The following is an 11902-nucleotide window of genomic DNA, read 5'->3' on the forward strand; positions in this document are numbered from 1 at the left end:
CTTTACCTAGATTGCTCCAGTAAAAACCCAACTGTATAAATGGGGAATTGTATGTAAAAATAATGTGATATCTTGTAACAACTGTAAGTCGCCCTGGATAAGGGCGTCTGCTAAGAAATTATTAATAATAATAATAATAATAATAATATTATTAATAAATAACTCCGCACTTGTCACTCTCCGGAGACACACAGATAGTTTGTATTGGAGTGCAGCTCTCGGGTCCCGCAGTACTGTTTCTTTTTTATAAAGCGTCTCTTGTGTTATCAGCTCGGTGGAGCGAAAGCAACAGAGGCAGCCCATTCAAGCACCAAATTATCTTCTCTTTGAAAAAACAAATAAAAAACCAGAACACAAGCTGCATTTATTGATGTAATTCGATACACTGCATTTAGACTTTTGCGGGACAACAAAATGAGAGTAAAGTTATCATAACAATAAAACTGAAAATGCAATCAGCAGGGCCGCCTTCAGCTAGGGCCTCGACCTTTTTTAAAAACAGTCTTTAAATAAATACATACATACATAGAAATAAACACAAAACCGCTAGAGCAGGGATAGGCTGATAACAAACAGACTGACCGGATCAAATCAAAACGTGTGGGCTTCAGTTCAGTAAAATAAGAGCCGTGCGGAGCGCTCTGCTGAGCTTGCCCGCTGGCCAGGCGTTGTTTTTGGACAGCGGTGTGCGGGTCGCGTCCAGCCCCGCGCCTCCCCGTTCAATTAAATCAGCCGAGATGCCGATTGATTCCAAGTCTAAGGGTTTTGATTTGATCCGCCTTCTGCGGGGATGCCTATAAACGAGATGCGGAATCTCAAGGGCTCCGTCCTGCTTAAATAAACACATCTGAAATGTGGGGGTGCAACCTGGATTGCGGTTTTGGGGATCCCGGGATATGTCTTTTAAAAAAACCTTCTTAAACTTTTTTTGAAGTAAAAATAAATAGATTTAAAAAAACAAACAAACAAACACACACACATTTTTAATGTTCGTTTTTGTGCCCCAGAGGAAGTTAAAAACCCCACACATTCACATTTATCAGTTGATTCATTTTCAGGGCTTATTCTTATGTAATAAATTAACAATTTGTATTTTTATTTTTTAAATATATATATGTTTTTGTTGTTTTTATTTTATTTTTTTTCTTTCCGGAAGCTATCCTGGGTTTCCGGTAAATATATGTATATGTATATATATAAAGATTCATCATCATCATCATCATCATCATCATCATCATCCTCATCATCATCCTCATCATCCTCATCATCCTCATCATCATCATCATCATCCTCATCTATCATCATCCTCATCTATCATCATCCTCATCATCATCCTCTTCATCATCCTCATCTATCATCATCATCATCATCCTCTTCATCATCCTCATCTATCATCATCCTCATCATCTTTATCATCATCCTCATCTATCATCATCCTCATCATCTGTATCATCATCATCCTCATCATCTTTATCATCATCCTCATCTATCATCATCCTCATCATCTGTATCATCATCATCCTCATCATCTTTATCATCATCCTCATCTATCATCATCCTCATCTATCATCATCCTCATCATCATCCTCATCATCTTTATCATCATCCTCATCTATCATCATCCTCTTCATCATCCTCATCAATCATCATCCTCATCATCTTTATCATCATCCTCATCCTCATCTATCATCATCCTCATCATCATCCTCATCTATCATCATCCTCATCTTCATCTATCATCATCCTCATCATCTTTATCATCATCCTCATCCTCATCATCTTTATCATCATCATCCTCATCATCTTTATCATCATCCTCATCTATCATCATCCTCATCATCATCCTCATCATCTTTATCATCATCCTCATCTATCATCATCCTCATCATCATCCTCATCATCTTTATCATCATCTTCATCTATCATCATCCTCATCATCATCCTCATCATCCTAATCTTCATCCTCATCATCTTCATCCTCATCGATTTATTATTTTTTTGATTTTTTTTTTTTTTTTCAGTTTTCATTTTTCGTCGTTAAAAACAAAAACAAAAAAAGAACCCCCCCCCCCCCCCCCCATGCACAAGCGTTCTGCGCACAGCCGGAATCTTCTGCAGAGAAATTAAAGTCTGGCTCTCTTGTAGTTCTGTACAGGCAGAGTCCGAACTGTCCTTGTACCCGCTGAACGAAAAGCAAAACAACGCAACAGCCGCGTCTCTTTAGTAGTTTGTTTAAAAAAAAAAAAAAAAAAAAAGTTGAAAGAAAATTGGAGGCAGAAGGCGGGGGGGGGGGGTGCGTCCATTCTTGCCCCCCCCCTCCCCTCTCGCAGAGTTGCAGACGACTGGACGGTCAGACAGACGGACGGACGGACGGACAGTAGCGCCTCCTTCACAGTCTCTCTCTCCCCGGAACCCATATGTAAGGTCCAGATTGCTCTTCGATCACTCTCTTGATTTTGTGGTAGATTTCCTCGAAGCTCTCCCCTTCCACGATAGCTGGAATAAAAAAAAAACAGGACAGAGGGGGGCTTTGAATGTACGACAATGGGATTGGTCAAGCAGACCAGCGTTTGGGCTCCAGTGCCTTCATCAGCGTTACTGAAACTAAACTGAGTCAAGCAGACCAGCGTTTGGGCTCCAGTGCCTTCATCAGTGTTACTGAAACTAAACTGAGTCAAGCAGACCAGCGTTTGGGCTCTAGTGCCTTCATCAGTGTTATTGAACCTAAACTGAGTCAAGCAGACCAGCGTTTGGGCTCCAGTGCCTTCATCAGCGTTACTGAAACTAAACTGAGTCAAGCAGACCAGCGTTTGGGCTCTAGTGCCTTCATCAGTGTTATTGAACCTAAACTGAGTCAAGCAGACCAGCGTTTGGGCTCTAGTGCCTTCATCAGTGTTATTGAAACTAAACTGAGTCAAGCAGACCAGCGTTTGGGCTCTAGTGCCTTCATCAACGTTATTGAAACTAAACTGAGTCAAGCAGACCAGCGTTTGGGCTCTAGTGCCTTCATCAGCGTGATTGAAACTAAACTGAGTCAAGCAGACCAGCGTTTGGGCTCCAGTGCCTTCATCAGTGTTATTGAAACTAAACTGAGTCAAGCAGACCAGCGTTTGGGCTCCAGTGCCTTCATCAGTGTTATTGAAACTAAACTGAGTCAAGCAGACCAGCGTTTGGGCTCTAGTGCCTTCATCAGTGTTATTGAAACTAAACTGAGTCAAGCAGACCAGCGTTTGGGCTCTAGTGCCTTCATCAGTGTTATTGAAACTAAACTGAGTCAAGCAGACCAGCGTTTGGGCTCCAGTGCCTTCATCAGTGTTATTGAAACTAAACTGAGTCAAGCAGACCAGCGTTTGGGCTCTAGTGCCTTCATCAGTGTTATTGAAACTAAACTGAGTCAAGCAGACCAGCGTTTGGGCTCCAGTGCCTTCATCAGTGTTATTGAAACTAAACTGAGTCAAGCAGACCAGCGTTTGGGCTCTAGTGCCTTCATCAGTGTTATTGAAACTAAACTGAGTCAAGCAGACCAGCGTTTGGGCTCTAGTGCCTTCATCAGTGTTATTGAAACTAAACTGAGTCAAGCAGACCAGCGTTTGGGCTCCAGTGCCTTCATCAGTGTTATTGAAACTAAACTGAGTCAAGCAGACCAGCGTTTGGGCTCTAGTGCCTTCATCAGTGTTACTGAAACTAAACTGAGTCAAGCAGACCAGCGTTTGGGCTCTAGTGCCTTCATCAGTGTGACTGAAACTAAACTGAGTCAAGCAGACCAGCGTTTGGGCTCCAGTGCCTTCATCAGCGTTATTGAAACTAAACTGAGTCAAGCAGACCAGCGTTTGGGCTCCAGTGCCTTCATCAGCGTTACTGAAACTAAACTGAGTCAAGCAGACCAGCGTTTGGGCTCTAGTGCCTTCATCAGTGTTATTGAACCTAAACTGAGTCAAGCAGACCAGCGTTTGGGCTCTAGTGCCTTCATCAGTGTTATTGAAACTAAACTGAGTCAAGCAGACCAGCGTTTGGGCTCTAGTGCCTTCATCAACGTTATTGAAACTAAACTGAGTCAAGCAGACCAGCGTTTGGGCTCTAGTGCCTTCATCAGCGTGATTGAAACTAAACTGAGTCAAGCAGACCAGCGTTTGGGCTCCAGTGCCTTCATCAGTGTTATTGAAACTAAACTGAGTCAAGCAGACCAGCGTTTGGGCTCCAGTGCCTTCATCAGTGTTATTGAAACTAAACTGAGTCAAGCAGACCAGCGTTTGGGCTCTAGTGCCTTCATCAGTGTTATTGAAACTAAACTGAGTCAAGCAGACCAGCGTTTGGGCTCTAGTGCCTTCATCAGTGTTATTGAAACTAAACTGAGTCAAGCAGACCAGCGTTTGGGCTCCAGTGCCTTCATCAGTGTTATTGAAACTAAACTGAGTCAAGCAGACCAGCGTTTGGGCTCTAGTGCCTTCATCAGTGTTATTGAAACTAAACTGAGTCAAGCAGACCAGCGTTTGGGCTCCAGTGCCTTCATCAGTGTTATTGAAACTAAACTGAGTCAAGCAGACCAGCGTTTGGGCTCTAGTGCCTTCATCAGTGTTATTGAAACTAAACTGAGTCAAGCAGACCAGCGTTTGGGCTCTAGTGCCTTCATCAGTGTTATTGAAACTAAACTGAGTCAAGCAGACCAGCGTTTGGGCTCCAGTGCCTTCATCAGTGTTATTGAAACTAAACTGAGTCAAGCAGACCAGCGTTTGGGCTCTAGTGCCTTCATCAGTGTTATTGAAACTAAACTGAGTCAAGCAGACCAGCGTTTGGGCTCCAGTGCCTTCATCAGTGTTATTGAAACTAAACTGAGTCAAGCAGACCAGCGTTTGGGCTCTAGTGCCTTCATCAGTGTTATTGAAACTAAACTGAGTCAAGCAGACCAGCGTTTGGGCTCTAGTGCCTTCATCAGTGTTATTGAAACTAAACTGAGTCAAGCAGACCAGCGTTTGGGCTTCATCAGTAAATCACACAAATGAAGACTGTACTCAGTGATTCGTTTTAAAACGAAAAATATTGATATTTTTATTGAAATAAAATCCCCCCCCCCCCCCCCCCCCCAAGGGTCGTAAAATGGTTCGGTCCAAAACTCAACCACCACAACAATGTCTGGCAAATACTTGACTGTGATTGGTCGGTTTGCGCGGCGCGGGTTTTTCTATGTGTTAGGAGGAGGGTTTTTACCTGAGAAGCACTCTGTGAATTCCTGCTCGAGTTTCACCGCCCGGTCAAAAGCTTTCCGAGCTTGATCCTCCGTCAACCTCTTATTAATTTCTCTGAAAAAAACAATACAAAAAAAAAAAAACTTACAGCATTATTCTTATTATTATTAATGAGCCGTTCAGCAGACGCTTTGATCCAAAGCGACTTACAGAGACTAGGGGGGGTGAACTCTGCATCATCAACAACTGCTGCTGCAAATAAAGTCATTTTTAATTCTCGCTTTAAAAAGCAGTGATCACAATTAGTACAAAAATAACCCACATATAATTGAGTAGCGGGACCGTCCCAAACACTCACATGATGTTCTCCAGTGATTTGGGTCTGATGAACACAGCGATGGGGTGCAGCTGGGCCGCTTGCAGTCTCCGCACTGCGTTCGCCGAAACATCCAGGATGCAATGCTTTACTTGCTGTGTGGGGAGAAGAGAGGGGAGAGAGGCTTCACCAGACCTCTCTGTGCTTTACAATGCTTCCCTATGCTTTACCAGACCTCTCTGTGCTTTACAATGCTTCCCTATGCTTTACCAGACCTCTCTGTGCTTTACAATGCTTCCCTATGCTTTACCACACCTCTCTGTGCTTTACAATGCTTCCCTATGCTTTACCAGACCTCTCTGTGCTTTACAATGCTTCCCTATGCTTTACCAGACCTCTCTGTGCTTTACAATGCTTCCCTATGCTTTACCACACCTCTCTGTGCTTTACAATGCTTCCCTATGCTTTACCACACCTCTCTGTGCTTTACAATGCTTCCCTATGCTTTACCACACCTCTCTGTGCTTTACAATGCTTCCCTATGCTTTACCAGACCTCTCTGTGCTTTACAATGCTTCCCTATGCTTGACCAGACCTCTCTGTGCTTTACAATGCTTCCCTATGCTTTACCAGACCTCTCTGTGCTTTACAATGCTTCCCTATGCTTTACCAGACCTCTCTGTGCTTTACAATGCTCCCCTATGCTTTACCAGACCCCTCTGTGCTTTACAATGCTTCCCTATGCTTTACCAGACCGCTCTGTGCTTTACAATGCTTCCCTATGCTTTACCACACCTCTCTGTGCTTTACAATGCTTCCCTATGCTTTAACACACCTCTCTGTGCTTTACAATGCTTCCCTATGGGTGTGGGTTTGCAGTGGCTGTGCCCGTACCTGCTCTGCCACCTCCCTGACAGACTGCACGCTGGTCCCGTACAGGTGGCTGTTGTACTGGCCCGCCTCGATGAACTTGTGGCTCTGGATGTCCTTCTCCATCTGCTCCCGCGATGACACAAAGTGGTAATCCCTCCCGTCCACCTCGTACTCCCGCTTGGGCCGCGTGGTGTCTGAGAGGGGAGGGGGGGAGGGGAGGGAGATTACTCCAACAGCAATCTGAACTCTCTTTGATTACATGATGTTAAATAAAATATCTGAATTCTGTTCATATTGTTTTGTCTCTCTGTGTGTCCGTCTGGCTCTGTGTGTGTGTGTGTGTGTGTGTATGCGTCTGTCTGTGTGTGTCTGTCCGTCTGTGTGTGTCCGGCTGTCTCTGTGTGTGTGTCCGGCTGTCTCTGTGTGTGTGTCCGGCTGTCTCTGTGTGTGTGTCTCTGTGCGTGTGTCAGGCTGTCTCTGTCTGTCTGTCTCTGTGTCCGTGTGTCAGTCTGTCTCTGTGTGCCTCTCTTTCTCTGTGTGTGTGTCTGTGTGTCTGTCTGTCTCTGTCTCTGTGTGTGTCCGTGTGTCCGTCTGTCTCTGTGTGTCCGTGTGTCCCAAAGTGAAGGCACTCACGTGGCACGCAGGATCCAAACTTGTCTGGGAATTCGGAGAGGAGGTCGTCATTCACCCTGTCCTTCGTGGGACCGAGGATGATGATGGGACGGGCGTACTGGACTGGAAAAACAAACACACAAATATAATCATCAGCATCATCATCATTATTATTATCTGTCCAAATCACCTCATGCAGGAAGCGTTGATGAAGCGAGAGACAATCTGTGCTGCTGCTGGAACAGAAAACACAAGAAGAGTCCAGAAATTGTCATTTTTTATTTTATATATATATATAAAAGTTACCTTCAATCTGCATGACTGTCTCGTAACTCTGAACGAAATCCTCTCTCCCTGCAGGAAGAAAACAGAGAAACGTTACAGCTGATTAGCTCTATCTGAACAGAATTGAGATCTTTCATTTAACATCATGCAACTCAAAAGAGAGAGAGAGAGAGAGAGAGAGAGAGAGAGAGGGATATATAAGATGCAGTGTAAGTGGAGCTGTGAGATGCCCGCGTTGGGTTTTCAGTACCTTGTGATCCGATGCTGTCTCTGCTCCGGTCCTGCACAGTGAAGAGAAGAGGAACACAAGAGATTTTATTAGTTTTTATTTTGTTTACGACTGTAAGTCACCCTGGATAAGGGCGTCTGCTAAGAAATAAATAATAATAATGATAATAATAATAATAATAATAATAATAATAATAATAATAATGTGAATATCAAACAGCTTCTCAACACACACAGACACACACACACACAAAGACTGAGACATACACACAGACACACACACACACTCAACAATTATGTCCGAGATGCTGAGCGCTGCCCCCTCTCTCTCACCCTGTCCTTCGTCTTTAGTCTGGACCATTCTTTTCTTTCTACCCTGGAGAGAGAAAAAAAGAGAAAAAGAGAAAACGCATTTTAAAAAATGGCTCCTGGCTACAATCACACATATTGTATAACCAAGTCTCCTCCTCGTCTCTCCCCTCCTCACTCTGGGGGATGAAGCCGCTCCCTCCCCCCCACCTCTCCCTGACCTCTCCCCGCTCCTCACCTCCTCACTCTGGGGGATGAAGCCGCTCCCTCCCTCCCCACCTCTCCCTGACCTCTCCCCGCTCCTAACCTCCTCACTCTGGGGGATGAAGCCGCTCCCTCCCTCCCCACCTCTCCCTGACCTCTCCCTGCTCCTCACCTCCTCACTCTGGGGGATGAAGCCGCTCCCTCCCCCCCCACCTCTCCCTGACCTCTCCCCGCTCCTCACCTCCTCTTGCTGGGGATGAAGCCGCTCTCCTCCCCCTCCCCCTCGGGGCTCACTCTCCTGGCCTGCCACCACTCCTCGTCTCCGGTGTCGATCACGTGCAGCACCTCTCCGAACTGGAACCCCAGGGCCTGGCTCAGGAAGCCGCAGTCCTTCGTCTTGTCGTAGTGGAACAGAGCCCTGAGAGAGAGGGAGAGAGGGAGAGGGAGAGGGAGAAGGAGGGAGAGAGAGGGAGAGGGAGGGAGGGAGAGGGAGAGACAGAGGGGGGATTACAAGTGTCTCTGTGTGAGTATTTCTCTGTATGTGTACATCTCTCTCTAAGTACCTGATGTAGAATCCTCTCTTGGTGTGTGTATCTCTCTCTCTCTCTCTCTCTCATTCTCTCTCTCGCTCGCTCTCGCTCTCTCTCTCACTCTCTCTCTCTCTCGCTCTCGCTGTCTCTCGCTCTCGCTGTCTCTCGCTCTCGCTGTCTCTCTCGCTGTCTCTCGCTCTCTCTCTCTCTCGCTCTCGCTGTCTCTCTTGCTCTCGCTGTCTCTCTCGCTGTCTCTCTCGCTCTCTCTCTCTCTCTCTCCTCTCTCCTCTCAGTACCTGATGTAGAATCCTGTCTTGGTGTGTGTCTCTCTCTCTCTCTCTCTCTCTCTCTCAGTACCTGATGTAGAATCCTCTCTTGGTGTCTCTCTCTCTCTCTCTCTCTCTCTCTCTCTCTCAGTACCTGATGTAGAATCCTCTCTTGGTGTCTCTCTCTCTCTCTCTCTCTCTCTCTCTCTCAGTACCTGATGTAGAATCCTCTCTTGGTCTCTCTCTCTCTCTCAGTACCTGATGTAGAATCCTCTCTTGGTGTTGCTCCGCAGGGATGTCGTCCCGGATCCCAAGCTGTTGTTCATCAGCTGCTCCCGCAGGTCGTGAATCTTGGCCTCGAAGCGGCTGTACTCTGAAACACAAAACCACCGTTACACCTCCTTCTCTCTCCCTCCCTCCCTCTCCCTCCCTCCATCTCCTTCTCCCCATCCCTTTCTCTCCCTCTCTCTTACCCTCTGGTTTGTACTGGGAGCCTCTCTCTTACCCTCTGGTTTGTACTGGGAGTCTCTCTCTTACCCTCTGGTTTGTACTGGCTGATGATGGTGACAGTCTGGCCTGCATTCTTCAGAGCAGCAGCTGCCTGCTCATGCGTGGCGCTCCTCAAATCCACTCCGTTCACCTGGAACGAGAGACCGTGATGTCACTGCCGGGGGGGGAGGGGGGGGGGGGGCGGGAGTCTGTGTGTGTGTGTCTCTGTGTCCGTATGTCTGTCTGTGTCACTGCGTACCTCTGTCTCAGTGTCTCTGTGTGTCTCAGTCTCTCAATGTGTCTCAGTATCTCTGTGTGTCTCGGTGTCTCTGTGTGTCTCTCTGTGTGTGTCAGTGTCTCAGTCTCTCAATGTGTCTCAGTGTCTTGGTGTCTCGGTGTGTCTCAGTGTCTCAGTGTGTCTCTGTGTCTCTCTGTGTGTGTCAGTGTCTCAGTGTCTCAATGTGTCTCAGTGTCTCTGTGTGTCTTAGTGTCTCTGTGTGGCTCAGTGTCTCTGTGTGTCTCAGTGTCTCGGTGTGTCTCAGTGTCTCGGTGTCTCTGCTCACCGACAGGATCTGGTCCCCTTTGCTCAGCTCTCCGCTCAGGTCTGCCGGCCCCCCTGCCAGGATGAAGGAGATGAAGATTCCCTCCCCGTCCTCCCCGCCGACGATGTTGAACCCGAGTCCGGTGGAGCCGCGATGGATCACCACTCTCCGGGGCTCCCGGCTGCACAGACAAAACACCCACAATCCCCCAGGACAGGGTCAGACACAAACCAGCCTGACCGACACACAGCAACCCTAACAGAACTGTGCCATCGCAAAACACACAGAGCACAGTGTGATAAAGCACAGAGACAGCATGGTCAAGCATAGGGAAGCATTGTAAAGCACAGAGAGGTCTGGTAAAGCATAGGGAAGCACTGTAAAGCACAGAAAGGTACGGTAAAGCATAGGGATGCATTGTAAAGCACAGAGAGGTCTGGTAAAGCATAGGGAAGCATTGTAAAGCACAGAGAGGTCTGGTAAAGCACAGGGAAGCACTGTAAAGCACAGAGAGGTCTGGTAAAGCATAGGGAAGCATTGTAAAGCATAGAGAGGTGTGGTAAAGTATAGGGAAGCATTGTAAAGCACAGAGAGGTCTGGTAAAGCATATTTAAAAAAAAAAAAAAAATGGTAAACTAAGTCTTATATAAAAGTGATGCACTTCCTGGATCTCCTGGAGGGTAAATTGCTCCCGCCCCTTCCACACCTTCTTTCCTGTCATCAGCCAACCAGCTGCTGCATCATCTGTTGACGGACCTGCTTTACAGCCAGTGAAAGTACAGCAACCAAAGCGAGAAAGAATAAACGGTTTTACCTGGGCGTGTCATCTTCTCCCAGCATGCCTTTGGGGATGGGCGAGTATCTGTGCGGTGACGTGGGAGTGAGGGCTTGTGGGTAATCCGTGACCAGGAAGTTGGGGTGCGAGACCTCGTTGTCCATGTGGGTGGAGTATGCTGCTTGGAGGGGAAAAACACAAAAACACAAAAACAGCAGCCAGTTACTAAGGCGGTATTTTTTCTTTTTTTAAATCATGGATTTCAGGATTTTACTCATTGCTGTGTAACGTGGTGTAGTGTTGCCATTTATTTCTGAAGAATCGTGTAAATATACATCTATTTTTATCACTTAAAAATAAATACAAATGTTTGCCTTATTTGATGTGCTGCCTGTTTCACTGCCTTCAGGAACCTGGCAGGTGGAGATTGGAGAGGGTGGAGTCTGGAGAGGGGGTGGGGTCTGAAGAGGGGGCGGAGACTGGAGAGGGGGGGTGGAGTCTGCAGAGGGGAGCGGAGACTGGAGAGGGGGTGGGATCTGAAGAGGGGGTGGAGACTGGATGGGGGTGGAGTCTGGAGAGGGGGCGGGGACTGCAGAGGGGGGTGGAGACTGGATAGGGGTGGAGTCTGGAGAGGGACAGGGGCTGCAGAGGGGGTGAAGACTGGATGGGGGTGGAGTCTGGAGAGGGGGCGGGGACTGCAGAGGGGGGTGAAGACTGGATGGGGGTGGAGTCTGGAGAGGGGGTGGGGGACTGCAGAGGGGGTGGAGACTGGATGGGGGTGGAGTCTGGAGAGGGGGGCGGGGACTGCAGAGGGGGTGGAGACTCACAGCTGGTGAGGTCGGGGCGGTGCATACGAGTCGTTCAGGTACGCGGTGGTGGGTTTGGCTACTTTCAGGTAGACAACCTCGGCCGTGTTCTTCAGAGCAGCTACAGCATCCTCATGCATCACATCCTCCAGACCGACATTGTTCACCTGAGAGAGAGACGGGGGGGGGGGGGGGAGAGAGAGAGAGAGAGACGGGGGAGAGCGGAGAGAGAGAGAGAGGGGGGAGGGAGAGAGGACAGAGAGAGAAAGAGCAAGAGCGAGAGAGGGGGGAGAGAGAGAAAGGGGGGAGAGAGACAGAGATAGAGGGGAGAGAGATGGAGAGAGGGGGGATGGAGAGACACAGAGAGAGAGAGAGACACAGAGAGAGAGACAGAGAGAGAGAAAGAGAGATTGTAAAATAATGTATCAGTTCACATGCTGACTGCATGCAAAAACACACCTGTGCATAAATGACATTTTACAGC

General features: G+C 47.6%; 1 protein-coding gene across 2 annotated transcripts; it reads right to left on the minus strand.

The window, feature by feature from the left end:
• Window positions 1–339: 339 nt before the first annotated feature.
• Window positions 340–11579, minus strand: LOC131731601 (disks large homolog 4-like). Of its 2 annotated transcripts, none has more exons than XM_059020814.1 (14): window positions 11440–11579; window positions 10652–10790; window positions 9859–10018; window positions 9344–9446; window positions 9065–9179; window positions 8252–8428; window positions 7831–7873; window positions 7520–7550; window positions 7291–7338; window positions 7006–7107; window positions 6394–6566; window positions 5542–5654; window positions 5206–5297; window positions 340–2496 (listed from the first exon to the last, which is right to left on the minus strand). In XM_059020814.1, the coding sequence occupies exons 1-14, from the start codon at window positions 11462–11464 to the stop codon at window positions 2390–2392; spliced, it is 1428 nt and encodes a 475-aa protein (XP_058876797.1). In that variant the 5' UTR covers window positions 11465–11579; the 3' UTR covers window positions 340–2389. The 2 variants fall into 2 exon arrangements, with proteins under 2 accessions (XP_058876797.1, XP_058876796.1); XM_059020813.1 differs by having other exon boundaries at window positions 10652–10793.
• Between the last annotated feature and the right edge of the window lie 323 nt (window positions 11580–11902).

This window comes from Acipenser ruthenus, unplaced genomic scaffold (genome assembly GCF_902713425.1).
Source record: "Acipenser ruthenus unplaced genomic scaffold, fAciRut3.2 maternal haplotype, whole genome shotgun sequence".
In the NCBI taxonomy this organism is placed as follows: Eukaryota; Metazoa; Chordata; class Actinopteri; order Acipenseriformes; family Acipenseridae; genus Acipenser; species Acipenser ruthenus.

Coding starts and splice junctions, on each gene's coding strand:
- LOC131731601 (XM_059020813.1), bottom strand. CDS start 11,464: ATGCACCGCCCCGACCTCACCAGCT. Junction 9,447..9,858: donor AAGGGGACCAGATCCTGTCG/GTGAGCAGAGAC, acceptor CTCTCGTTCCAG/GTGAACGGAGTGGATTTGAG. Junction 5,298..5,541: donor AAATCACTGGAGAACATCAT/GTGAGTGTTTGG, acceptor TGTTTTTTTCAG/AGAAATTAATAAGAGGTTGA.